This window comes from Pezoporus wallicus, unplaced genomic scaffold (assembly GCF_028554395.1).
Source record: "Pezoporus wallicus isolate ANWC-B61680 ecotype Strahan unplaced genomic scaffold, APGP_CSIRO_Pwel_v1 contig_9101, whole genome shotgun sequence".
Lineage (NCBI taxonomy): Eukaryota > Metazoa > Chordata > Aves > Psittaciformes > Psittacidae > Pezoporus > Pezoporus wallicus.
Window position 1 is genome coordinate 204,421 of NW_026637394.1, and position 24,124 is coordinate 228,544.

Here is a 24,124-nt window from a genome sequence, read left to right on the forward strand (position 1 = left end):
GTCCCCGTGCTCCGGCTCCCGCCCCGCCGGCGCGCAGGCCCCGCGCCGCCGACACGCTCTGGGCAGCGGCCTGCCGGGCCTGCTCGGCGCGGGGCCGGGGCCGGGGCGCTGCGAGGGCGGCGGCCGCCGGAGCCCCGCGGCCACCCGAGCGCCGGGGCTGCCGGGGCTGCCGGGGCCAGCGGCCTCGGCGGGGATCGCTCGGCCGTGGCCTCCTGCTCCCCCCTTCCCCCGCCGCCGGAGGGGCCGCGGCCTCCCCTCCCAGGGCATCCCCCGCGCGTGGCGGGTCCGCTCCGCCGGGCCGGGCTCGGCAGCGCCCGCTCGGGTAGGGCCGACCCCGGGCCGGGGAGCAAAGCGGGCCCGGAGCCGGGGGACGGGGACGGGGGGGGACTGTGCGACCGCCGCCGTCGCGCTAAGGGGAGGGGGCCGCGGTCCGGCAGCGAGGTGCCCGGGGCCACGTTGGGCCGCAGAGGAGGGAGCAGCCCACCCGGGCTGCGGGGCTGAGGGAGGGCCGGCTGCAGCCGCGGTGCGGGGAAGACAGGGCTGAGGCAGCGGAAGAACATGGTCGTTTTCCCCAGAATGGGGTGGGGATGAGGGATGTGGAGAAAGTGCCAGAGCCGAGCTCTCTCCGCAGGGGAAGGGGGGGTGAAGGGTTGTGCCCGAGACCTCTGCTAACAGTTACAGGTGCAGCCCGCAGAGCAGAGGGGCTGCTGGTGTCGCCTGGCGTGGCCGCTGGCTGCGAGGGAGCCGTGCCGAGGAGCCACCGCGGCATCATCCCGGGAGGATGGGGCCTGGCGCGTAGGAGGAGGTGGTCACTGGTGGTACCAGTGCCGGGGTGAGTAGCCGAGCAGCAGCGGGGAGCACAAGGGCCGGGGCTGGGGTGACTGCGGGCCTGCAGGAGGAAGGCCCTGGGAGGCAGAGGAGAAGTGGGGAGCGGGCTCGGAGCAGGGCTGCCACGGGCAGAGGTGGGCGCAGAGCCCTGCTCCGGAGGGACCCGGGCGCCGCAGGGAGCCGCGGCCCTGCTGCGGAGCTGCCCCGGGGCGGATGGGAGCGGGCAGCCGGAGCAGGGCCGCAGCCATCTTGCGGGGCGGGAGCGGCGCAGGCTGCAGAGCTCAGCCCCGGCCTCCCGCAGCCGGGCTGGGCAGGGGGCCCCGGCCGGGCGAGGGCTCCGCAGCCTCTGCTGCTCCCCGGGGCCGGCCGCCCGGCAGGGAAGAGAAAGCCCCTGAGCTCAGCAGCCAGCGCGGCGCTGCGAGGAGGGGGCAGCGGGGCTCCTGCGGGCATCTTGCTGCTGCGGAAATGGGTTTCTTGCGGGGAGGGAGGCGCGTGTGTGGGCTCCCCGTGCAGCTGCAGCTGCAGCAGCAGCAGCAGCAGCAGCAGCAGCAGCAGCAGCAGCGCTGTGCACAGCACACAAAATGCCATTCGAGCGGCCCCCGAGGAGCGGGGCGGGCGGGCGGGAGGGGAGCGTGTGCGGCCACCCCGCGGGCACGGGGCAGCGGTGCCGCGGGAGCCGAGCGGGGCTGGCGGGGCTGTGGCCGAGCCCTGCCTGGCGCTGCAGAGAGCTCCCGTGCGGGGTTTGGCTGCGGTCTCTTTGTTAGCTACAGACAGGCACGCACACACGCTCAGCTTTGAGCCGGGTTGTGGGAGGTAAGTGGGGAGGAGAGGAAGGGAGCGTGTGGGGCGGCCGTGGGGCGCAGGGGCCGCGTGTGGGGCGCAGGGCGAGAGGGGCCAGCGCGGCCCCGCCGCCCCAGCAGGAAGAGCCCCGCCATTCCAGGGACTTGCTGGCAACTCCGCGAGGGTTGCCATAGCTTTTTATGTAGGGTGACCAGAACCGGCTGGAACTGGTTTGAGGCAGATCAGCTCCTGAACACAATGCAGTCACTGAGCTACTACAGTGGGATAGCTTCCTCCCTTCATGGCAGCCAAAAGCAGAGGAGCTTGCAGAAAGATACCATCCCAAACCAGTATGTGAATGCACACTTTAGACACACAGCACTGGTATGTGGCTAATAGAGGCATAAAGGGTTCTGTATGTAAATGTACATATTTGCAGTAACTGAGATGACTTTGGCTTTTCGTGCCTTTTTATGCTTAAGGAATGGGCAAGAGCTGAGATTTATGACCCTTATTAAAATACTTGTGCTTTGCAAGGGTGGGACACTGGTTATGCATCTTATTTTAAAGCTGAACTGAATAAACCTGCTTGAATGACTTGTAATTGTAGCGATGTTTGTGACTGAAGAATGCTGTTTGCATGCTCTTTTCTTTACAGGGTGCTGTCTTGTGCTTTGCTGCTTTAGGGGACCTTGGGGGGGGGGGGTGTGTGTGTGTGTGCTGTGCCTTTCTGTAAGGCCAGAAGGAAACCGTGTTGTTGTGGAATTGTGCAGAAGGCATTGCAGAGGGGCTGTAAGGCATACTCGCTTTCCTTTTTGTCTCTTTCTTTCCCTTGTAGGCCTATTGATTGGGGCTGCCTTTAACCCTTTCATATTTGCAGAGGTAATGCGTCTGTGGCAGTCACTGAGCATTGGCTAAAATACCTTTCAAAGGTCAAGGTTCACAAGGTGAGCGGTGCTGTTTGGGTGTGAATGGAACAATAGCATGAAGGTACATGTATGTGCAAAGCGAATCTGGCTCCTGGCTGCACACATCAGCGAGGAGACAATTGTTTAAGTGTTACTAAAGAAATGCTATTAACGTCCTCCAGCTTTAATAGGATTAAAGCTATTATTTGTAAGTCTTACTGATATCTTGGGCTAAATACAGTGTTTTAACTGCAATATCTTGTCTTGTTTGTGTAACAATGCGGGGGATAGGGAACAGGCCTCTGAGTGACAATCAGAAATTGCGGAGCACATGGCACTGAACTGGCTGTGCTGTGTTACAGCCCTCAGAATGTGCTCTCTGGTCGTTTAAAGGTTGCTTGTTTGGCCAAATCCGAGTAACCCAATACTGGCTTCTGAATTCAGGTCTTCAGTGTTAAACCTGTGCTTAATATAGCTACATAGAAAAAAATACCCGTATGAAACGAAGAGTATGGCTGGTGTTTCTTAAGCTGTTGTAACCAGGGAGGATTTTGCAGGAGGCAAGTGGAAAGCTGTATTCAGGGGGTTGATGGAGTTCCAGCGGATTATTAGTAGCATGAATTATAACGTTGTGCAGTAATGAAATCAGCCTGGAAGCGGCTGGGCAGTGCAGCAGCTCCTGGGGGTGGCTGCTTTTAACTCAAAGCAATGGGTAATGGAGAGGGTATTTTTTTTTCCCCTCTCATCTGAAAAATAGATGTGTACTTAGATTGGAGCCGGCGTTTGGGTCTTGTGGTGGAAGCTGAAGGCTTCGGAGACAGGGAGAGGGGGAGAGGGAAGGGAGCAGTGATGAATCTGGCAAAGGGAAGAACAAAGGCTGTTAGGGCTTACACATTGGAACACTAAACGTTTTGCCTTGGGGATTCTTTTGCTAGAACTGTTGCTTCCTATAACAGGAAATCAGCAGCTCTAGAATCTGAACCAGGATGATTTTTAAGAGACCTCACCAGCCCTGCCTGTGCTGGCTCCAAGCAAGAGAAATATGGAGGCAATCCACTGAAAATGCTCTGCCCTAGTGGGAAACGAGGGTCTTTGCTAAAGCAGACAGGCTTAAAAGCCTTGAGAGGTTGTAGATCTTGGGTAAGTTGTGTGGAGGCTGGCAATAGGCAGGGTGCCTGCACCAGGGAGTGACAATACCAGGGAACCTTTTCCTTTCTGACTGCAGTAGATTACGTAAGGTATTGAGATATTAATTGTGGCAGAGTGAAAATAGCATGCTAATGTTCAGCCTGGAATGATGGTGTGCTGGGGTTTAATGCAGCTGCAGCGGGTTGTTTCTGAGATGTGGTGGGGCAGTAATAGCTTGTGTGGTGGAGCAAAATGCTGCACAGATCACTGTGCTGATTTCTGTGCCTCTTGTTCATAAGAGGGATGCAGAGGTTCTATATTTGCCTGTAGACATCTGTGGCAAAATGATGCTTGCAAACCTGAATCCTTGTTGCATGATAGGAACAGTCTCTATTGCTGATGATGATGCATGTTCTTTTCCACATGTCAGCTAAAATTCATGTGCTCCATGAGAGCACCTTTTAGGTTGATTTAGAGTGATTTTTCTTTCTAAGCAGTGTTGAAAGTGTAAGTCCTTGAGATGTGAGAAAATTGATTGGGGTTTTGAGCACGAGCTGTGCCCTCATTCTGAGCAAAGGAGCTTTTGAATTGGAGAGATTTCTGCAGGTTGTAAGATGAGAAACCCGAATAGATGCTGGAGCCTGCAGTGGTGCTGGTGAGTTTCGTTTGTTTAGTCTCATGGTATTTGTAAATGCTCTTCACCAGGAGGTTCTGATTTGCACCGGTTCCAGCAGAAAATGCTGCTTCCTGCTGGAGGGCTGCTCCTCTGCATCAGCAATCATGATCTCTTTTTGCATTGAGCCTTGACTCGGGTAGCTCATCCTGGGAAGAAGGGGGGATGATTTATCAAGCTCCAGGGCTCTTTTGAATGAATTAACTAACTTTGCTGTACTTAAAAGTATCAGTGTATATGCATACAGGTTGCTGGGAATGTATGTTTAAAAGGAAAACAAAACACCCTAACGTTTTAGGGCCTGTTTGTTGCTAGTGGTGCAGAGGAGGGCCCTGGCTGACTTGGAGTGCTCTTACCATGACTGTCTGTGGCTGCTTCATGCTGGTTTTGAGCAAGAATAGCCACCCACTTAACCAAAGTCCATTAAAGGAAACAGGCAGGAAGCAAGTGCTCTTTAGAATGTGATTCACATTCGTGTTAAATTGGGAATCTCAGCTTTCCATTCGTTACTGTTGTACATCTGAATTATTCATGCGTTACTGTTCTGCACATTTTACATACAGAAGTACAAAGTGAAGGCATCTTTATCATTCGTTTTGACTAGATTGCAAAAGGAATGGTTTGGGGATTTACCTGCTTGTCATGAATTCATCTCTGTGTCAGGAAGAATCCAGGAGGTTGCTAGGCCCAAAACCACAACCGGATCTCTTGACAAGTACAGGTCATTTTCATTTGGCCAGCTGTGGATAGCGCGGATCAGTTCAGCCCCATGTGGTGTGGGAAAGGAGATGCCTTGTTCGTATACTGAAATATACCTATTCTTTTTGCCAGCCAAAGGCTGGTAATAGTGAGCTTTGGTCCAGTTGCATGTGGTAGTTCAGTGGTGGTGTGGGAAGAGCAAAGGGACAGGCTTCAGAAGATACCCCTTCCCCTCCCAGCCTGTTTTCTCCTGCCCGAAAAGAACTTGAGATACCCATGTTGCAAAAAACTAAGGAAGTTAAAAAATGGAGGAGTTAAAATACAAAATGAGGCTTCTGAGGAGTCGTGAACTACAAGGAGTCTTATTTTGGCTGTCAAAAACCTCATGGGAGTTCACTTAAGAAAGCAGATTCTCAAAACGTGTCTTTACTTAATGATACCTATTGCAGAGACAGCCTTATAAACCATCACCACTGCTGAGCTTGGTGTAGCTGCTTACCCTGTCCCAGATCCAAGATGTTGTGTCTCCTCGTGGCGTGAGCTGGGGTTGTGCTCTGGATCAGCCGTTGTAGCCCACGGGTTGATGAGCTTCCCCTGGATGGTGCGCTCCAGGAACCCAGTTGGATGTTGTCAGGAGTGGCTGGGAAGGGGAGTGAATGTGAGTGGGTCTGAGTGATGATTGCTGCTTTAAATACTTAACTGTGAGGGTGGTGGAACACAGGAACTGGTTGCCCTGCAAGGTTTTGGGGTCTCCATCTTTGGCAATACTCAACCTGATGTCCTGAGGGTCTTGCTGTGGCTGACCCTGCTTTGAGCAGAGACGCTGGAGTTCAGAGGTCCCTGTTCTCAGGTTCTGTGGAATGCCTCTTGGAAACCTTCTTGGCTTGGAGTTCCCTTTTCTTTCTAAGGCAGATAGATAAGGTGGTTAATGTTGGAATAGCAGATACATTTTAACCATAAAACACCCCGTACGAAGCCAAGATAAGGACTGGCGTGACCGTATTGATCCTTTGGATGGTCAATGAGGCCTTTATCCTACAAAATCAAAATGCTGTCTATTATGAAGGGAATCCCTGTTATTCCTGGAAGCAGGAATCTGAGTTTTGCACCAGTAACCAGCTGTGGGAGCTTTGATAAGGGAAAGGGAACCTGTATGTCATGTTCACATGACAGACATTGCTGATTGTGGTTAAAGTGGCCTCGTGCATATCCTACTGCCTGCTGAGCATTTAAACCACAGCAGGTTGTGATTTGAGATGTGGTTCTCGTTTCCTGAGGGAGGTTTGGGGGTCGCAGTAGCAGATCACTTCTGTCTGTCTTTCACATATGAGCTGTCAAAGTAAATAATCAAGAGTATTAGTCAGTCATCATTACTAATATATCTCAAATAACTAATGAACTGCTCCTAAGCTGTGTATTAGGCTCCTGTTTGCCTAATGCTTGGATATATATTACTGTAATTCTCGTTTAATCACTTAAGTCTTCTCTACCTGATGAGATTTCTTGGCATAACAATACAGAAACTTCATTAAAAACTGCTTTTATGCTGGTTAAGCTGGGATTGCTCCCTCTGTAGGCATTTTGTTCCAGAACGGACACCATGTTACTGAGGAATCCGTACTCGTGTTTGGAAGTGAAGTATTTAGTGGGTTATCAGAATTCAGTCCTGGAATAGTGTGTCTAACTGGGAATTCCCACCAGTGTAACTGTAACAGTTGTTGTCTGTGCTTATACCACGGATAGTAGACACTGAAAAGTGGTGGCTCGGTGATTGTGTTTTCACAGTCCTGAAAAGAACAGTGGGAAATGCCTGTAACAAGTAGCTTCTGTAGGAAAGCAGGACTTGAGAATGGTCTCTGGGACCCCTGATAACAGGACAGAACCTCCTGGATACATGATATCTTACAGGTGTTTTCCTCTTTTTGCTGGATATCAGCCTCTTAAAGTCTTTGAATAATAACAGCCTTAGGCTAAAGGGCCAGGATGTGAAGGTGTAGCATCAAATTCCTGCCCTGCTTGCTGCTGCTGCTGTCAGTAGAGAGTTCTCATGGACTGGGTCTTGTTTTGATGTGATTACCCAAGTGAGTGCTTCCCTGGAATGTGTTACCAGATGAGCTGGAAGAAAAGGGCTGACTGGGAAAAGGCAGGCAGTGGAACAGTGAAAACCTGTGCCGTTTTCTGCATGCTGTTCATGAAGTGTATCCAGAGCCTGCTGGTTTTAGAAACTAAAACTGGAAGCAGTTCTGGTTTGGACAAAGACTTGGGGGTCTTGCACGTTGTTCCTTCACATCTAATTTTGTTGTTCAGACTGAGGAACGTGTCCTTGACTACACACCTTGTGGGCTGTTTCTTGGTTCAGTGCTGAAGATCATCTTAATGGCAGCCCCGTGATGCTGGGTCTTCCACCTCTGTGTGTCTCTGGAGACACTGAGCTTTGCTCTCAGCACTTTTCAAAGCAGTTCCAGCTCCTGGATAATGGCCATTTCCAAGGGAACCAGGAACTTGCCTCATTTCCTGCTCTGGAGCATTTGCAGGCATCATGTTGGCCCAGAGAAGGAATAGGCTAACAGCTTGTCTGGCAGCGAGGGGATGAGCTGATTCTGATCTTGGATAAAAGGTGGAGTTTTATCCCTAAGGGAAGGAGTTACAGAAAGGTTTTCAGAGGAAAAAAAGGGAGGACTGTGGCTTCAGAAGCCCCACTGTGGCAGTTGTGATGGAAACATAGTTTATATACTGCACCTTAACATGATACACTACAACAGTGAGGAAGAGATGAATAAAATGCCCAGGTTAAAACTTTGCTTGCCTGTTTATCAAGACTGGCCATGGCTTTTGTCCATCCTTGTTTAACTTGGGCTGCTTTAAATGTCTGAAGAACAGGACTGATTCTTCATAAAGGCAGCAGTAATTCTGGGTGCCCATGGAGAAGAAACCATTCTATTCTCATGCTCTGTTGGAGCATGGGAGTTGTTCCTTCTGCAGACACCTAAAAGGCAGTTGCAGCTTCACGCTGTATGCTCCCTGAGGATGGATTTATGCTCTCAGCTCTGCAAGCCTCTCAGTTCTTTTGAGATACTTTCCCTTTGTGGAATTAGCCTGAGTTGCTCAGAAAAGGACAAATGTAGCTCCTCTGCCTTGCTCTTACACAGTATTTCATCCAGGTACATGTAAGTGGGCCTTTACTTAATACACTGCTCTTGCTAAATGTTAATTAAACTCCAGTGTATGTAATTAGAGGGAGGTTTAGACTAGGAAGACTTTCTAGTTCTTTTTGAGTGTGTATTATAACTAAAAAGACACCTATGGACAGATGTACAGTCAGTGCAAATAACCAGTACCTCAAACCATGAAACACTGTGTCAGTTAAGGCTTTATGTGGTTTTACATGGATTTGATAGGCTTTGGTCTCTGGAATCTCTTCCATCTAATTCTCATAGGAACTTTCTTTGTGATGTTGCTGTCATTTGTGTATGTGGTTTTGTATTTAGGAGCTAGACAAAGCAACAAAGCCACTAAGTGGGCTGTGAACAATTCTCAAAACCATTATCTATTTATTTGGAGGTACTGTATGAAATGAAATGCCTGTGTGTATTCCTGTGTCCTGGAGAAATATTCCTCAGTTGCCTTTCTTGGAGCCCAGAATGACTCCCGGGTCATACATGAATACATTAAGTCTTGCAGATTGGATTAGTTTTCCTTAGCATTGTTGCATCTGAACTCAACAGCCAGTAGTTTCTCTCCAGAGCTCAAGATAACGGGCTGAGAGGAGAAGGATGAAGTACACTGCTGAAGCTGTAGGGTGCATCTCCATTAGCAAGTGGCTTCCAAGACCTTCTGCCGTGGGGCATGTAGCTTCTTGCTTATCTGAGCTAATATGAGGAGCTTGGAGAGCACTGTTGCAGGTAGTCATACCATGGTTCTTTGATGGCTTATGTTACCCGATACTGAAGGCAGAACGTTGAGCTGTGTAATAAGAATGTTTTCCAGTCCTTTAGGGTGATACCAAGGCAGGAGGACAGACAGGATGCTTCCTAATCTGGACTTTCTAACAGTAACGCTTACTGATTAAGTAACTTTTCACACTGAATACTAGCTCTGGCCTGATAGTTACTGAACAAAAAGAACAGGATCTGGACAGTGTTATTTGTGAGGGGAAAGAAAACACTGAAGATCTGATGTTGGTTAACCTAAAAAGAAGTTTGAAGGGAGATAATGGTCTTGGAGTAAAATGCTGTTGCAGAGGGTAGATGACTAGAAGCATATGTAGTTCGTTCAGATTACAGGAAGAAAGATTCACATTATGCAGGAGGAAATGTGTAACAGTGAAAATTGTGAATGACTGCAATAAATAACATTGGAGGCTGTAGAATCTGTTATGGGAGGTCTTTAAAGTAGGTGAGATCTGTCAGGAGGAGTGTGCAGGTACTTCATTGGAGCTGCAGCAGAAAAAGCACTGGGAGCACTGGGAGACACTCCGTAGTTCTTGTAAAGCAATTTAACTTACAGAACAGAGTGCAACAGTCTTAAACTGTTAGTAGAAACATATTTGTTACCATCTTCAGGAAGGCTCATGAGGTTGATAATGCAGATGTTAAGGAAAATCTAGACTTAGGAGGAATTGTGCCTCACGTTATTTTCCTGGAAATCTGGGTATCTTCCTATAGTCATTGTGGCTGTAGACGGGCAGGAGAGGAGGCAGGAAGAAAGTCATTGAAGAGAAATCTGTGCTGGAGTGAAATGACTGGGTTAGAGTCTGTGAAGTCGGGGGCTCACTGTAGCTGTGCTCTAATGATGTGACTGTGCACTGGCACTGAAACACTGTTCTGTGACATAGTTTCTGACACTGTTACTTCAGAAGTGTAATAACACCTTTTTGCGTGGCATATGTGAGCATATGGTGATTTGATGTAGGACTGTGCTATTAGAGCTTCACATACTGAGGTGATGACTTTCTGCTTGTTTTACAGATTTGCTTACAATCAAATACATGACCATGGGGGATATGAAGACCCCAGATTTTGATGACCTTCTTGCAGCCTTTGACATACCAGACATGGTTGATCCAAAAGCAGCTATTGAATCTGGACATGATGACCATGAAAGCCACATCAAACAGAACGCTCACACAGATGAAGATTCTCATGCCCCATCATCGTCTGATGTTGGTGTGAGTGTCATTGTGAAGAACGTGCGCACTATTGATTCTTCCGAAGGGGTGGACAAGGATGGGCACCATTCCACAGGCAATGGCTTGCACAATGGCTTCCTAAGCTCATCAGCTCTTGATAGCTACAGTAAAGATCAAGGGAAGTCACTTAAAGATGATGGGTCAGCTTCTGAGACGACACTCAAGGATTCAGCTTTTAACCAGTTTAGCCCCATATCAAGTGCTGAAGAATTTGATGATGATGAAAAGATTGAGGTGGATGACCCCCCGGATAAAGAGGAGATGCGGGCAAGCTTCAGAGCAAATGTCCTGGCAGGATCTATATCTCAGCAGGAATATGACAAACTAAAGGCACTTGGAGGGGAGAACTTGATTAAATCTGGAATCTCGGTTTCAAGTAGTCTAGATAAAAGTAAAGTTGCTAAACGAGAGGCAGAGACAAACTCCATGAACTTAAGTGTCTATGAGCCTTTTAAAGCTCGCAAACCAGAGGACAAACTGCTAAAAGACAGTTCTGAGAAGCTGCTTGAAAACAGGGTACTTGATGGAAAACTGGGTGCTGAAAAAGGCGAAACAAATCTTGCCAGCATTTCACAGTCCAAAGCAAAGTCATCAGCAAAGCTCTCTTCGTGCATTGCTGCGATTGCAGCACTGAGTGCTAAAAAGGCAGCTACAGATCCCAGTAAAGATTTACAGTCTAATTCGGGAGAATCTTCTCCTCTACCTAAAGACATGAGTGAAAGTCCCCGGGCTGTGGAAAAATCACCTGAATCTCAGAGTCTCATTGATGGTGCTAAAAAGCCGTCCATCAAACCACCTGACAGTCCCAGAAGCGTGTCCAGCGAGAACAGCAGCAAAGGGTCTCCCTCTTCTCCTGCAGGGTCAACACCAGCAATTCCTAAAGTTCGCATAAAAACCATCAAGACTTCTTCTGGGGAGATCAAGAGGACTGTTACCAGAGTGTTGCCAGAGGTTGATTTGGACTCTGGTAAGAAGTCAGAGCAGACGGCTTCGATGGTAACTTCCATGACATCTCTGCTGTCCTCGCCAACCTCCGCTGCTGTGCTTTCCTCTCCTCCTAGAGCTCCTCTCCAGTCCACAGTCGTTACCAATGCAGTTGCGTCCGCAGAGCTCGCACCGAAACAGGTCACTATCAAACCTGTGGCTACTGCCTTTCTCCCTGTTTCAGCAGTTAAAACAGCAGGTTCTCAAGTGATTAATTTGAAGCTTGCTAACAACACCACAGTGAAAGCCACTGTAATATCTGCTGCCTCGGTGCAGAGTGCCAGCAGCGCCATTATAAAAGCTGCCAATGCCATACAACAGCAGACTGTTGTGGTGCCAGCATCGAGCCTTGCCAGTGCTAAACTTGTGCCAAAGACAGTCCATCTTGCCAACCTTAACCTTCTGCCTCAAGGTGCTCAGACCACCTCTGAACTCCGCCAAGTGCTAACGAAACCTCAGCAGCAGATAAAGCAGGCAATAATTTCTGCAGCAGCCTCACAGCCTTCAAAGAAAGTGTCTCGAGTCCAGGTGGTGTCATCTCTACAAAGTTCTGTTGTGGAAGCGTTCAACAAGGTGCTGAGTAGTGTCAACCCTGTCCCAGTTTACATCCCAAACCTGAGCCCCCCTGCCAGCGCTGGAATAACGTTACCAACGCGAGGTTACAAGTGTCTGGAGTGCGGGGACTCCTTTGCTCTTGAGAAGAGCCTGACCCAGCACTATGACCGGCGGAGCGTGCGGATCGAGGTGACCTGTAACCATTGCACAAAGAACTTAGTTTTCTACAACAAGTGCAGTCTCCTTTCCCATGCCCGTGGCCACAAGGAGAAAGGAGTTGTAATGCAGTGTTCCCACCTCATCTTAAAACCAGTCCCAGCAGATCAGATGATAGCATCTCCTTCAAGCAATACAGCTGCATCCATGCTTCAAAGCCCCGGGGGGGTCAGCACGCACACGGTCACCAAGGTCCAGCCCGGCTTAACGGGGACGGTGATCTCGGCCCCAGCGAGCACGCCTGTCATCCCAGCTATGCCCCTGGACGAAGACCCCTCGAAACTCTGTAGACATAGTCTAAAGTGTTTGGAGTGCAATGAAGTTTTCCAAGATGAGACATCTCTTGCAACTCATTTCCAGCAGGCTGCAGACACAAGTGGACAAGTAGAGTATCATACGTTTACATTCCAATGTTTCACCTCTAAGCCTAGGAGACTTCGGATATGGGTTTACTTTGATTTAGCTGTTATTTATCTGAACCTCCGTGATTAAAATGATAATGAAAACCACCCAACACCCTTGCAAGCACTTACATAGTGAATGTCAACACTGTTTAAGTAAGAGCTTTCTTAGATTTTTTTTTAGGCTCTGAAGTCTGATACTTACCCTGTATAGTTTTGCTGACACTCAGCATTAGCTTTCTTGCAGCTGAACGTTATCATACTGCTCCTTACTAAAGATTTTTGGTGATTTTTTCCTGTGCTTTGGAATGTGAGTATCCTGTGGAATCCACTTAATTGGCACCCTCACTAACAGCCCATCTCTTCAATCTGAGTGATAGATTAAAGTGATTCAGTCTTGATTTGTCTTCGGTTTGTACTGGTTTCATCCACCCCACGGCTGAGCCAGGCACTCCTCTTGCCTCCAGGGACAGTGAATAAATGGCACACAGACTCCTTTGACAGGAGATGCATGCTGTCTCCTCAGGTCCTTCTCCACCAGCAGTGACATGGGGTTCACTGACATGCATCTCTTGCCGTGTGACCATTTGTTTCTTTGTGTTGGCTTTCCTCTTACAGTTACAAATGAGCCAAACTTCCAAACCACCTTAAAATTCTTTACTAATGTCTGTGGCCTAATCTGAAAGAGCTACCTCATTCAATAAACGTTAATACAATCAGTGTGCGATGTATTTTGTAATGCTACAGGAGCTGAGCTTGTTTGTTCAATGATACACTTGGATTTCTGTTGGGGTGTGCCAATTAAATGGGATTCTGGTGTTTCAAAGCATTCACTTGAGCTTGGTGTTGCAGCTTCTTGCTGTGTGGAGGCTGAAGACCTGCAGACATGTTCAGACTGATAGAGACAGGAATGCCCCAGGAGTATTCCTGGAAATTGCACGGCAATTTTAAGTGCTGCAGTCACGGAAAAATCCCCTTGTTATAGGTTATATAGAGGTTCCTGCCAGGATCTGTTCATTAAACTTCAGAGCTATTCTCTGGCCATGAGGCAGTTGCACTGCACCCACCACTACAGCTAGCAGAGAGGTTTAAGTGTGGAAGTAATCTTGACTGTGTGGATTATGTGGCTCTGCCACAGCTCCTTTACTACCTGGGCTAAAATCGCCTGGATTCACAGTGAAATGCCATAGGAGTGAACTTCTGCTTGTAAGATACTCCAGGTGTGCCTACCTGCAGTGAGTTTAGTTAAGCTTTTTGTCGGAAAGAAGTTAGCAGGATGTGTTCTGTCCTTAGGTCTGGCTGCAGCTGTGAACAGCATCTAATGGCTGACTGTGAGTATGTTCTGCAGTAGCTCGTGAGTTACTTAATACTCAGTAACAGGTTTTTAGCTAACTGCTGGTACTTACTGGTCTTAGATTTCTCTTCTGTGATAGGTCAGTTAGGTGTGATACATTCCAGTAGTCTTCACAAAAACTGTTGTTGTTGGTCCTGTAAAATCAAGCAATTAAGAAGGCATTAAGGTATAGCAAGCGGATGAGAGACAGAAATACACTGAGCATAGGTTGGGAGCGTGAGGTAAGGATAAAAAGGAAGTACTGGGGAAGAACAAAGTGATGGACTCACTTCTGTGAGGCTTTTTCTGTAGGAGCAGGTAAACTAAACAGGTTTGTAGAAACCCCCTTTGGCCCTTCCCTGCTGCCTCTGCCTGGTGGTTTTGCCCTGTTGCTATTGCCCCGTTAGGTGCTGTTTGTCCTGGCGACTTACTGCAGCAAAACAACTGAGATTGTCCAAATACAAGTGCAGTTAGGGGGAAAGGTGAGTGTGGGTACACAGGGAACTGCTGGTCAGGGAGGAACTGATGTAGGAACAAGGCCTGAACACTGGCTTCCTAGGCTGTGATTGCCAGGTTTAAATCACAGAACAAAAAAGCCTTGTTGCTGCAAAACACTGGGGTAAAAGAAGCTATTTTCCTCTTGTTCCATTTTCAAAGAACACTTAATAAATGTCGTTTTAAATGTTCCTTATTGAAATATCCTCTTTAGAACTACTTTTCCTAGTCCTTTTCATGCATCAACCAGCAGGTTTCAATTCTGTGGGGTTTTTATGTTGTGTTTCATTACCTACCTTAGCGTTGATAGCTCTGGTGGAATGCCCAGCGTAGGAACTGTTGAACTGCTCCCATTTCTGTTTTCCTTCCTTGGAAAACACTTCCTTGGCACTGGCTTTCTGTTAATGGGGAGGAAGATGGGGAAGGTAGATGAGATTGATATTTTGACTTAGGAAGAATAAAGACAAACATTTGGGCTTTGCAAATGAATACTTGGGGGAAAGTTGTTACTTGCAGCTTCCTATTCCTTTAGTGCCCCCTCATTGCTCTTGAAATGGAAATTGCAGCCTGGTTTATGCTTTCAATGAGCCTAAGCAGTAAGTAGCTGTTACTTCTTGTTCTTAAACTCCTGCTGTGAGGGTAGAGTGTTTCTTTTAAAATAGAGCCCTAGCAATTAAAAGATGTTCCCTATAAAGTTGTTCCCTTTCTGTCATATTTTACTTCCATGAATATTCCCGTTAAAGGGAACGGGAGCACCTAGTGACAGGTTTCCTGGCTGAATGAAACCTTCATCTACTTACTGGCATTAAAAAAGGAGCAAATCTGGGCTCATTAGTGTTGATGTTGGTTTCATTTACAGCTCTTAGGTGTGTAGCTCCCGTGGAACCTGCACAGCTCATTTCCCTTCATGCTCATGGCTCTTGTGCATCTTTCTTTTCCACCTCCACCATGTTTTCTTCTAATCCTTTTATTTCTCTGAGACCCTGACTTCTAATGCAGGCAGGTGATGATTTCACAAACTCTGATTTGGTTTGGGGCGGGTTGCAGTGAGAGCTGGAAGTTAAGGCCATCTTAAGCCCAAAACACAATGGTAAGCAACCTGCTGCCTTTCCCAGTAGACGCTTCTTGTTCTACTGCAGCCAGCTGGAATGAAACATTTTAGTGTATCAACGTACACTAAACAATTGCTATTTGCCTTAACAAATAGCAGTTGTTGTCAGTCTGAGTCTGGTGTTCCAGGTGAATCATGCAGGCTGCTTGTTCCAAAATCAGTCTGCTATGCTGACGGGCAGTTCTGGTTTGCTGTTTTCTTACCTAATCAAGCAATACTGCAGGTTCTCCAGCATTATATTGCTGCTTATTAATACATAAATGTCAGAAGGTAGGTTTTAGGAGTGGCACTGAAGGCAAGTAAATGTGACCAGCATGTTTTAAGCAGAGTTACGGTTAGGTTTTGCCCTGAAGCCTGAGCTGGAGACAGAGTTTACATCCCAAGCCCTCTGGGAGGGCACCAGTCGGTGCCCACAGCTGAGTGGTCAGTTGAGGACACATATTTGGCATTTCAAAGTGAATATAAATGTGTGTCTGAACAGTTTCAGCCTTCCTGTGCCACAGAGGCTCTAGTGAGGGTGACAGTTGAAAAGCCCTGCAGAGAGTCAGTTAGGCAAAGCCTTCCCCAGGGGTAGTAAATGTATCTGTGCTATCTGCTGGCTGGCAGCAGTGCTTACGTTGAACCTGACTGTGAGTAACGGTAGCTTGTCTTTACTTAACTTCCTCAGGACATTGGGATGGAGACTGTGTTCGCAAAGTAAATGTTCCGAGTGAACCACGTGGAAACACACTTCTTGCCCCTGTGTGCCTGACCACAACATGCTCTATGTTAACATTTCTACTTCAAATTAGTCCTCCTAAAAAAAGACTCCGAGTATTTGCATGCAGCCTCAAACAAAAAGCGTTCAGATTATGTGATTTTGGAAAAGAATAAGAATGGAGTGGACAGATGAACAAAACCAAGCAGTAATACTGTAAAACTGCTAAAGCAATTGAGATCTAGACTTCAATATTAAAGAGTGTTCTGCTGGGGCGGGGGGGGGGGGAATCCTTTTGTGCAATAAAGACTGTGAAGGCTTTTTCCTTCCATCCTTGGAGTTAGCGTCTCCTCTTGATTAAATGGGAATGGGTTAGATTTTACTGGCAGAGTTGCGAATCCTGGTAAGTCAGACTCCTGTTAAAGCCATTAGTAACACTGCTGTTTCTTCTGCAGTGATAGATTCTGCTATTACATGATCTGGATCTTCGTGGGTTTTAAGAGGAATTTAAATGAGAGTCACCCGAGTTGGAAGAAGGGGGGACTGTTGTTCAGTAAGAAACTGTTCTGCCATAGGAAAGGGGTTTTTTCTTGGTTGTTGCTTTCAGGGTTTCTTCCTGCCTAGGTTAGTAAATCATCTCTGATGCAGCTCTGGAGATCTTGTTCTGTTCTCTATTCCTGCATGACACAATCTCATGTTAAATAACACCTGTATCCTGGAGGAGTCTTGGGTTTGTTTAAATGTTCTTAAGTCACTAGTGTGAGTCATAAGTCCCAGGTCATAAATAATATTATTAGAGCCTTACAAAGTAAAATCTTCTGAAGTTGAGTTAAAGTCTTATTCTGCAAAGACCTTTTTGTACTTGGAGAGCAGGACTGTTTCTGTTGGTCAGTGAAGAGCTTCCGTAAGCAAAGCACAGCTCCCGATTTTAGGGATGTATTCCTGTAAATGAAACATTTTCTGGAATACTTTTACAGGTTTGGGCCTTTGTGCCCTCCAGTGATGGAGAGAACTTCGTGTTTCATCCCCAAAGCACCCAGAGAATGTCAGTGTTTGTGACTGGGCAGATAGATGGTCAGCTTGTAGCAGAAGGTTTTCCTCATGCCCAGGGCAGATGTTGTATTCCAGCCCGTGGAATACATTTTGCAATCAGCTGTGTGCTTTCTGCCTGGTAATAGTCCATTTTATTGGCATGACGGCTGTTAGCATAAGAATTCCTCAGGAGCAGTGTATATGGTGGTTTGGTTTTTACTTTGTGGTGCGCTGAATTACAGCCAGAAGGTTTGATGCTGGAGTTGTACTTGGGCCCTTTGCACTATAAGTATTTAAACCAACATGCACCTCCCATGGTCAGTGGTACCTGGAGGAGCTTTGTGGTGCCAGAACGGCCCAGGATGCCAATGTGTCAGGTTGCCAGTGTCTGCCAGCTCTGTCCCTCCAAGCGTGTCAGGAGGGCCTGTATTTAGCACTTGCCTTTGGTCCACATCCCAGGCATAACATTTAACCTTTTATTTGCTGTATTACAGTGTGTGACACAAGACGTTCTGTGTAGCTGAACCAAACCTTTTGTTTCATCTATTTTGGTTTATCGTTTAGAAGACATGCAATATCTGCCAGATGCTGCTTCCTAACCAGTGCAGTTTTGCATCACACCAGAGAATTCATCAGCATAAATCTCCATACACGTGTCCTGAATGTGGAGCAATCTGCAGATCTGTCCACTTCCAGACTCATGTCACTAAGAACTGCCTGCATTATACCCGAAGAGTTGGTTTTCGGTCAGTATAATGATTCCTTTTGTTGTCAATTTATGTGTAATTTCTGCTTCTAAAAGTGATTTTCCATTTTCATAAGCACTGTTTGTAGAATACAGCTTCATGGGTTTGAGGTTGTCACGGCAACAATGCTATTAGCCCTACAGAGCTTGGAATAAATGCCACATTAGGATCCTGCTTGGTTTGGGGCATCCACTTTTGTATGTTATTAAATCAGAATATTAGCTAATCTCGCCCATCACCACATGTCAGATTCAGGGCTGCACAGCAGAGAATTCAGATGTATTCTCCTAATTTCAGGTCCTTAAAAAGAGCTTTTGAATTTTCTGGAAGACATTGAATTTTAGATTGTCCTCTCTGGTAGAACAGTAGTTTTCAGTCCTGAGAGCCAGAAGTTACTGTTGAGATGCTGATGGGTGTACTGCATCTCTCTGGTTGCAGTCTTTCCTATGGGAAGTCGAGATTCCTCAGCTTCACATTGCTTGAAAATGACCTTTCTCATTCAAGCAGCCTGGCCTTCTGGTTCTTCTTTGTTACTCTCCTCTTTCCCTGTTACTCGTATGTTTGTCACCGAGAAAGGGGCTCAGAGGCATTTCACGGGAATGTTAAGTTTGGAAAGGCTTGAAAACCTGGTTTATCTTACGAGTTCTCCTCGCACTGCATGGCAGCACTCCTGAAACCTTCCCACCTCAGCCTGTCTGATGGAGAAGGGTGATTTACAGTCAGCTTCTTCCCTGGAAGGTGCCACAAGTTCCTTTGCTGGGGTGGCTGTGAAGTCTTCCACGGAGGGGAGGGAGCACATTGACTACACAGGCCCAGCATTGACAGGCTGCTTTCAGCTTGAATCCGTGGCCTGACCCAGCTCCCAGCTCTTTGTATTTCTTTGGGTTCTCCTTTTCTCCCAAGCTGTAGTCTGTCTTGTCCTCATTGCTTACATCTGCCTCCTCCACACATTCCCTGCTAGTCGGTGTCTCTTCGTACATAGAATCACCTTCGGGACTCCTGGCCTGTGCCAGCAACACCAGAAGACTCAGAAATCCTTCACTGTGAATTGAAAGCGGTGTTACTCAACTTGTCAAGACGTGCCATACACATCTCATGTCACACCACGTCAGAATTTCTCTCTGTGGTGAGACTAACCCCAGAACACCAAGGCAAAGCAAAGCGGTAGCTGGGAAGGTTAATGTCTTCATTCTTGGGCTCCTCAGCATCTCCTTATCCTCATGAAGCATTCACCTGTGGAACAGCATAATCTGTCTTGCCTTTCCACAGGACCTCTGAAGGAGTCCAGTCTGATTTCAGCCATTCAGTTGTCTGAACTCAATCAGCCAAAACTTTCAACCTTAAGTTTAATTGCATCCTTCCAAGGTGGAAACAAGGAAGCTGTTACAGCAGGCCTGGAAAGGAAGGCTTGGTCCTTCAGAACTGTTGGAATACACAGTGGTGGATGCTGAGGATCGTTTATTGTGCCACATCACGAGAGAATAAAGCCCAGACAGGATGGGATGGGGAGGTGGGAAAGGCAACCCAGCTCTCTTGAGGTGACAGCATAGGGATAGGTCTGTTGAGGATCTTGTACCACGAAAATGTTCATCTCTCTATAAGTAGGGAAGATCTTAAGAAAGAAAAGGACCATTTACTTGAGGAATGCATTGGTGAGCAGAGACTAGATAGATAGGAACTTGTCAATAGCATTAAGCATGTAAATGAAGTGCTCAGAGAAGAAAGGATAACGTTCACAACATTCAAAGGTGACATATAAAGGAAAATGGGGTTCTTGAATGCAGTGTACATCTACTTCCTGCTTTCTTGCCATCCTCAGGGCATTAAAACAGTGCCAACAAACAATGGGAGGTTTATATGACAACTATACACAGGATATGACCGCCACCACGATAGATGCCCAAATTAAAATGTTGGGAGGGTAGAGACCTATGTTTAAGCTGTAAAACGCTTCCTGCACAATCTGGTCACTAGGAAGTGGGTTCATTTGGGGGGTGGTTTTGTCACGGCTGTTGCAGCATGTTCCAGGGCTTGGTAGCGTTTAGCACTGATGCGTGGCACTACCAGGGGCTGCTGGGTTTATGTACTAACATTAACTCCATTTTCTAACCATTTTGTTTTAGAATAGCTGCGGGAAGGTCACAAATTCTCACCACAGCAGAAGTATGTGTTTCAAAACTGTTTCCAGAGCTCCAGTCTGAGAGAACTGATCTGACTGTAGACACTGCATTTAGTTGTCCTGAGTTGAAATTACTCCTTGTTTTGCTTTTCAATCCAAGCTCTGATTTGATTACATGTACAGAGAATCATTACCAATGTCTTCATTAAATCTAAAGGAGGGAGGTGGTGAAACTGTTTCCTAACTGGTGTTCCCTGTTGGTGGTAGCTCCTGAATCTCTGGGGTGTACCTCTCACAATCCTCTGCATGTCACAATGCCTTCTGTAAAATCCCTTTCCAGGTGTGCAGAGGATCTAAGCATTCTTTCCACAATCAGTAAGACTGTTCCTCTGTCTGTCTGTTTTGTCGTAATGCCAGAACCCACGTTCTGACTTCGTATCTCTTGGATTTTCAAATTGAATTGGGGAACTTTCTATTTCCTTACTTTGTGCTATGAAATCTCTGTTCATGTTGATTCTGACTGGCTTGTTTAAATTGACGGAATAACGTAGATTGATGCAGTTGTGTATGTATGTTTATCTCTGGCACTTGCTTGCAAATCAGTGTTGATTCCATTTCGTTCAGTACTGCTTTGGGCTAGGCTGAACTGACTCTTCTCCGCTCTCTTTGCAGCTGCCTGCATTGCAATGTTGTATACTCTGATGTGGCGGCACTCAAGTCTCATATTCAAGGTTGTCACTGTGAAGTCTTTTACAAGTGTCCTATCTGTCCCATGGCATTTAAATCTGCTCCCAGCACACACTCCCATGCCTACACACAACACCCCGGTATCAAGATAGGCGAACCAAAGTAAGCAAAATTAATCTTCTACTGCACTTGCCTGCGTTTTAATACCTGTGAAATTGCATTCTGTTGTGTGCCTGTAACCCTGAAGTCACGTGCTTATAACCAGCAGTTTGTTGTGTGGGGTCTGTGTAACGATTTCAGGGGGGTGCAGCTGATTTGGTGAGGGTTAAATTTCCACGGACATAGCAGTGGCAGTTCTTGAAGCAGTGGTTTTCACAACAGCTGGTTGGAAAGGCGGGGGGAAAGCGATGTTACTTGTTTTCTGTTGCATGCTCACAGATAGATAGACACCCGAGGGAAGTGGGAAAACTGGTCCTGTCAGTGCCATCAGTCATGTGTGGGCTTGTGCTGATTTGGAAGTGGCAGCTGTGGTCCCTGGGCTGGCCTCGGGTGATGCTCGTGGGCTGTTCCTGTGGCCAGGCAGCTGTTCGCTGCTCCAGTGGTGGTTTCCCTGCAGGGTCTGTTCTCCTCTTCCTGTCCACTCCATTTTGTTTCAGGAAAGCTGTCGGGTTTGGGAGTGGTGAGCTTGCTTTTTGCTTCCCTGAGGCAGTCATGTCTCAAGCAGAGCAGCTCCAGTGTGTTACAAAGGGAAGGGTGCCAGCTTTAAGCCTTCTCCAGCCTCGCCTCTCAAATCACAGCAGATGCATTCATAGAGCTGTTTATAGAAGCTTTTTTCCAATAGGTAATCTCATTTTCCTGGATTAAAGCAGAACCGATTCCACTTCGTAGCTGGGAAAGTTGTGCTTAAACAGGGCGGTTACTGAAATGTTAGCACAGGGCACAGTTTGGAACTCAGCTTCAGGGTCTTTGTTTTAAAGCTGCTGAACATTCAAGGCAGGTGCTGATGCACATGAAAGCTGGGCTTCACACCTCAGCCTGATGCCTTCTCCTTGCAGACCTTGTTCTTCTGTCTCCTTTCTCCTTTGTTGGTACAAGTGCAGTACTGAGAGTAAATATTCAAGTACTTAACTGCATGTTGTGTCTCCAGAGGGCACAGCACACCGGTGCATTTAGCAACTTGCAGACTCCCCAAGGCAGCTGAGAGAAACAGGCACCGTGTAACATAATAATTACATCCCAGAAGGATTTGGTACATCATAACAGGAGATTTATTCTCTAGCCTGTTTAAACCTCCATGAAAGCAAAATTGCAACAAGCTTCCTGTGCCTGCTATCAAATAGAGACATTTCCCCGGGCCAGATGATACCTTGTTTTGATTCGGGATGGTCCCTTCAGTGAGAGCCTTTGAAATCCCAATTTCAAAAACTTCGGATTCCCATGACTTTCATTGGAGAAAGGCAAAACTCGAGATCACTGTTTGGGTAAGATACTTCCCATATGGAAAGGGTGGAAAAGAGGCCCGACTCTTTCCTCACAGGGCAATCCTCACTTGGATTGGCCTTGGATCTGCTGAGCTGTTTCTCAGCAGCTACTACTGTAGTGTAATATATCATAGAATCCATAGTTGTGCTCCTCTTAAGTGGTGTTTTCTTCAAATTAGCCAGTTTTAATCAAGATGCTGCCTTAACTGCAGGTGACTGGTAGGATTTTCCCAGTCTTCCCAGTGTTGGAGTTCTTTTCTTCCTTTTCACAGTCATGTCTAGGATGTACAGTGTTGCCACCAACACCCAAGGTGCTCTGTGATGAGGTCCCTTGATCTTCATTGAAGAAGGGTGCAGAAGCCTTCTGTGTTTGGCAGTGGGGTGCTTTTGGGCTGTCATTGAGCGTATCAGGGGTCTGACCTTGAACTTGAGCTCACACTTCACCTGCAGGCAGAGGTGATTGGCTCTGCATGGCCATGGATCTGGGGAATGATCATTCCTTCTGTCCCATGAGCAGGCAGAGGCCAGACTGGCCCTGGGGCACCCATCACTGGTTCCCACTTTGTTGTTCCCAGGAAGGGGCCTCCCTGGGAAATGGCTCCGTGCCCCCGGCATTTACTGGAACTGTGCAATTTCCAATCACATTACAAATGGTTGTTTCAGAAGAGAGAGAGTCAGCTCCGTGGTGGATGAGAAATGAAGTTTATGTGCAGTGATTCTCAGAGGGATGAAATTAGATTAATTTAATCCAGGGAAATGATAGCTGTCTGGTCCGTCAGCTTTGCGAAGCTCTTTCCTGCAGCGTACTTCGGAGGCTACATGGGGCTTAGGGGAAATCAAGGCTGGTGTGTGGCTTTCTCCTTCAGTCAGCAGTGTGACTGCATAGGAGTGGCACCAAGATATTTCTCTTTGGGGATATTGGAAAAACTCTCATTTGTCAAGCCAGGTTATGGATATGTACTCTGCTGTTGGCGCAAAGTATAGTATCCCTCGTTTTCTAGAGAAGAAGCTGCAGGAAGGACAAATAGCATACTGCGGTGCAGGAGCTTTTGAAAGCGAAGCATCTTTTGTATGATGTCAAAGTGTGTTCCTGTGAGCCAGGATCTGTAGTTATTCTAGGGTAATAAGGGAGTTTGATACCTGGTTTTTGAAGTGAGAAGTGCATGTCTCAAGCCTGTTGGGTGTGTGCTGTGGGACAGGCACTGCAGTGTGACTGCACTTAACTGGCCACCCTGCTCCAGTGCCCTGTTGAATAGAGGCTGTACATACATCCTGGCTGAGCATAACCTTTGAGCTCTGGGCAGGCTCAGGAGGACCTTTTTGATGTGTGCAGATACCATACCATGAAGAGGGAGGCAGGCTCCTCTCTGTGGTGCCCAGAGACAGGACAAGAGGGCAGCAGGCACAAATTGAAACACATGAAATTCCACCTGAACGCAAGAAACTTTTTCACTGTGAAGGTAGTCAGACACTGGAACAGGGGATGTGGAATATCAGCCTGTGGAGACATTCAAGACCTGGGCAGCCTTTTGGGGCAGACTCTGCTTCAAGCTCTTGTCATGCAGTAGTTGTTGCAGCATTGAGAGCAGAGGATTCTGTTACTGGTTTCCCTGGTTTTTGCCTGTTGGACAGACACTGATGTTTACAGGATTTTGTGAGACAGAATTTTGACTGCCATACTCATTTTCAGCGACTGTGCTCTTAGTTTCCAGTATCTCCCTGGTTCTTTGTTAAGTATATCTAGTTTGAAAGCACTTTTGAAGTGATATTAATGGCTGCATTGCTTCGCACACAGTACTAACGTGCGAGTAGCTTCTGTTATAGTTTTAATTACAACTTTGCTATCAGAATGGGACATTTAGATGTCTGATGTCAGAAGTCACGTACGCACTGAGAGAGGAAGTTGTGGTTTTGGTGGTGTCTCTGCATTGCTTCCATAGACAGATTCTTAAAGGCTTGTAATTACAAAACAGGGAAATACCAGCCTGCGAAGTTTCAGCTCCAGAGCATGAACAGAGTCCAGGCTTGGCATTCAGGAAGTTCACGGCCACATACATTGCCAA

At 47.3% G+C, this 24,124-nt stretch overlaps 1 protein-coding gene across 17 annotated transcripts in view; it reads left to right on the top strand.

Annotated features, from left to right (window-relative positions):
- Positions 1 to 237: 237 nt before the first annotated feature.
- ZNF532 (zinc finger protein 532) overlaps positions 238 to 24,124 on the top strand; it is a 32,923-nt gene continuing 9,036 nt past the window's right edge. Inside the window, exons 1-7 of one of the 17 annotated variants that reach the window (XM_057405325.1) lie at positions 238 to 322; positions 676 to 832; positions 1,803 to 1,992; positions 2,447 to 2,555; positions 9,984 to 12,343; positions 17,593 to 17,774; positions 20,566 to 20,742. In XM_057405325.1, the coding sequence (XP_057261308.1) occupies positions 10,004 to 12,343; positions 17,593 to 17,774; positions 20,566 to 20,742 (2,699 nt within the window). In that variant the 5' untranslated portion in view covers positions 238 to 322; positions 676 to 832; positions 1,803 to 1,992; positions 2,447 to 2,555; positions 9,984 to 10,003. The other 16 variants (XM_057405324.1, XM_057405323.1, XM_057405332.1 and 13 more) reach the window with 16 other exon arrangements.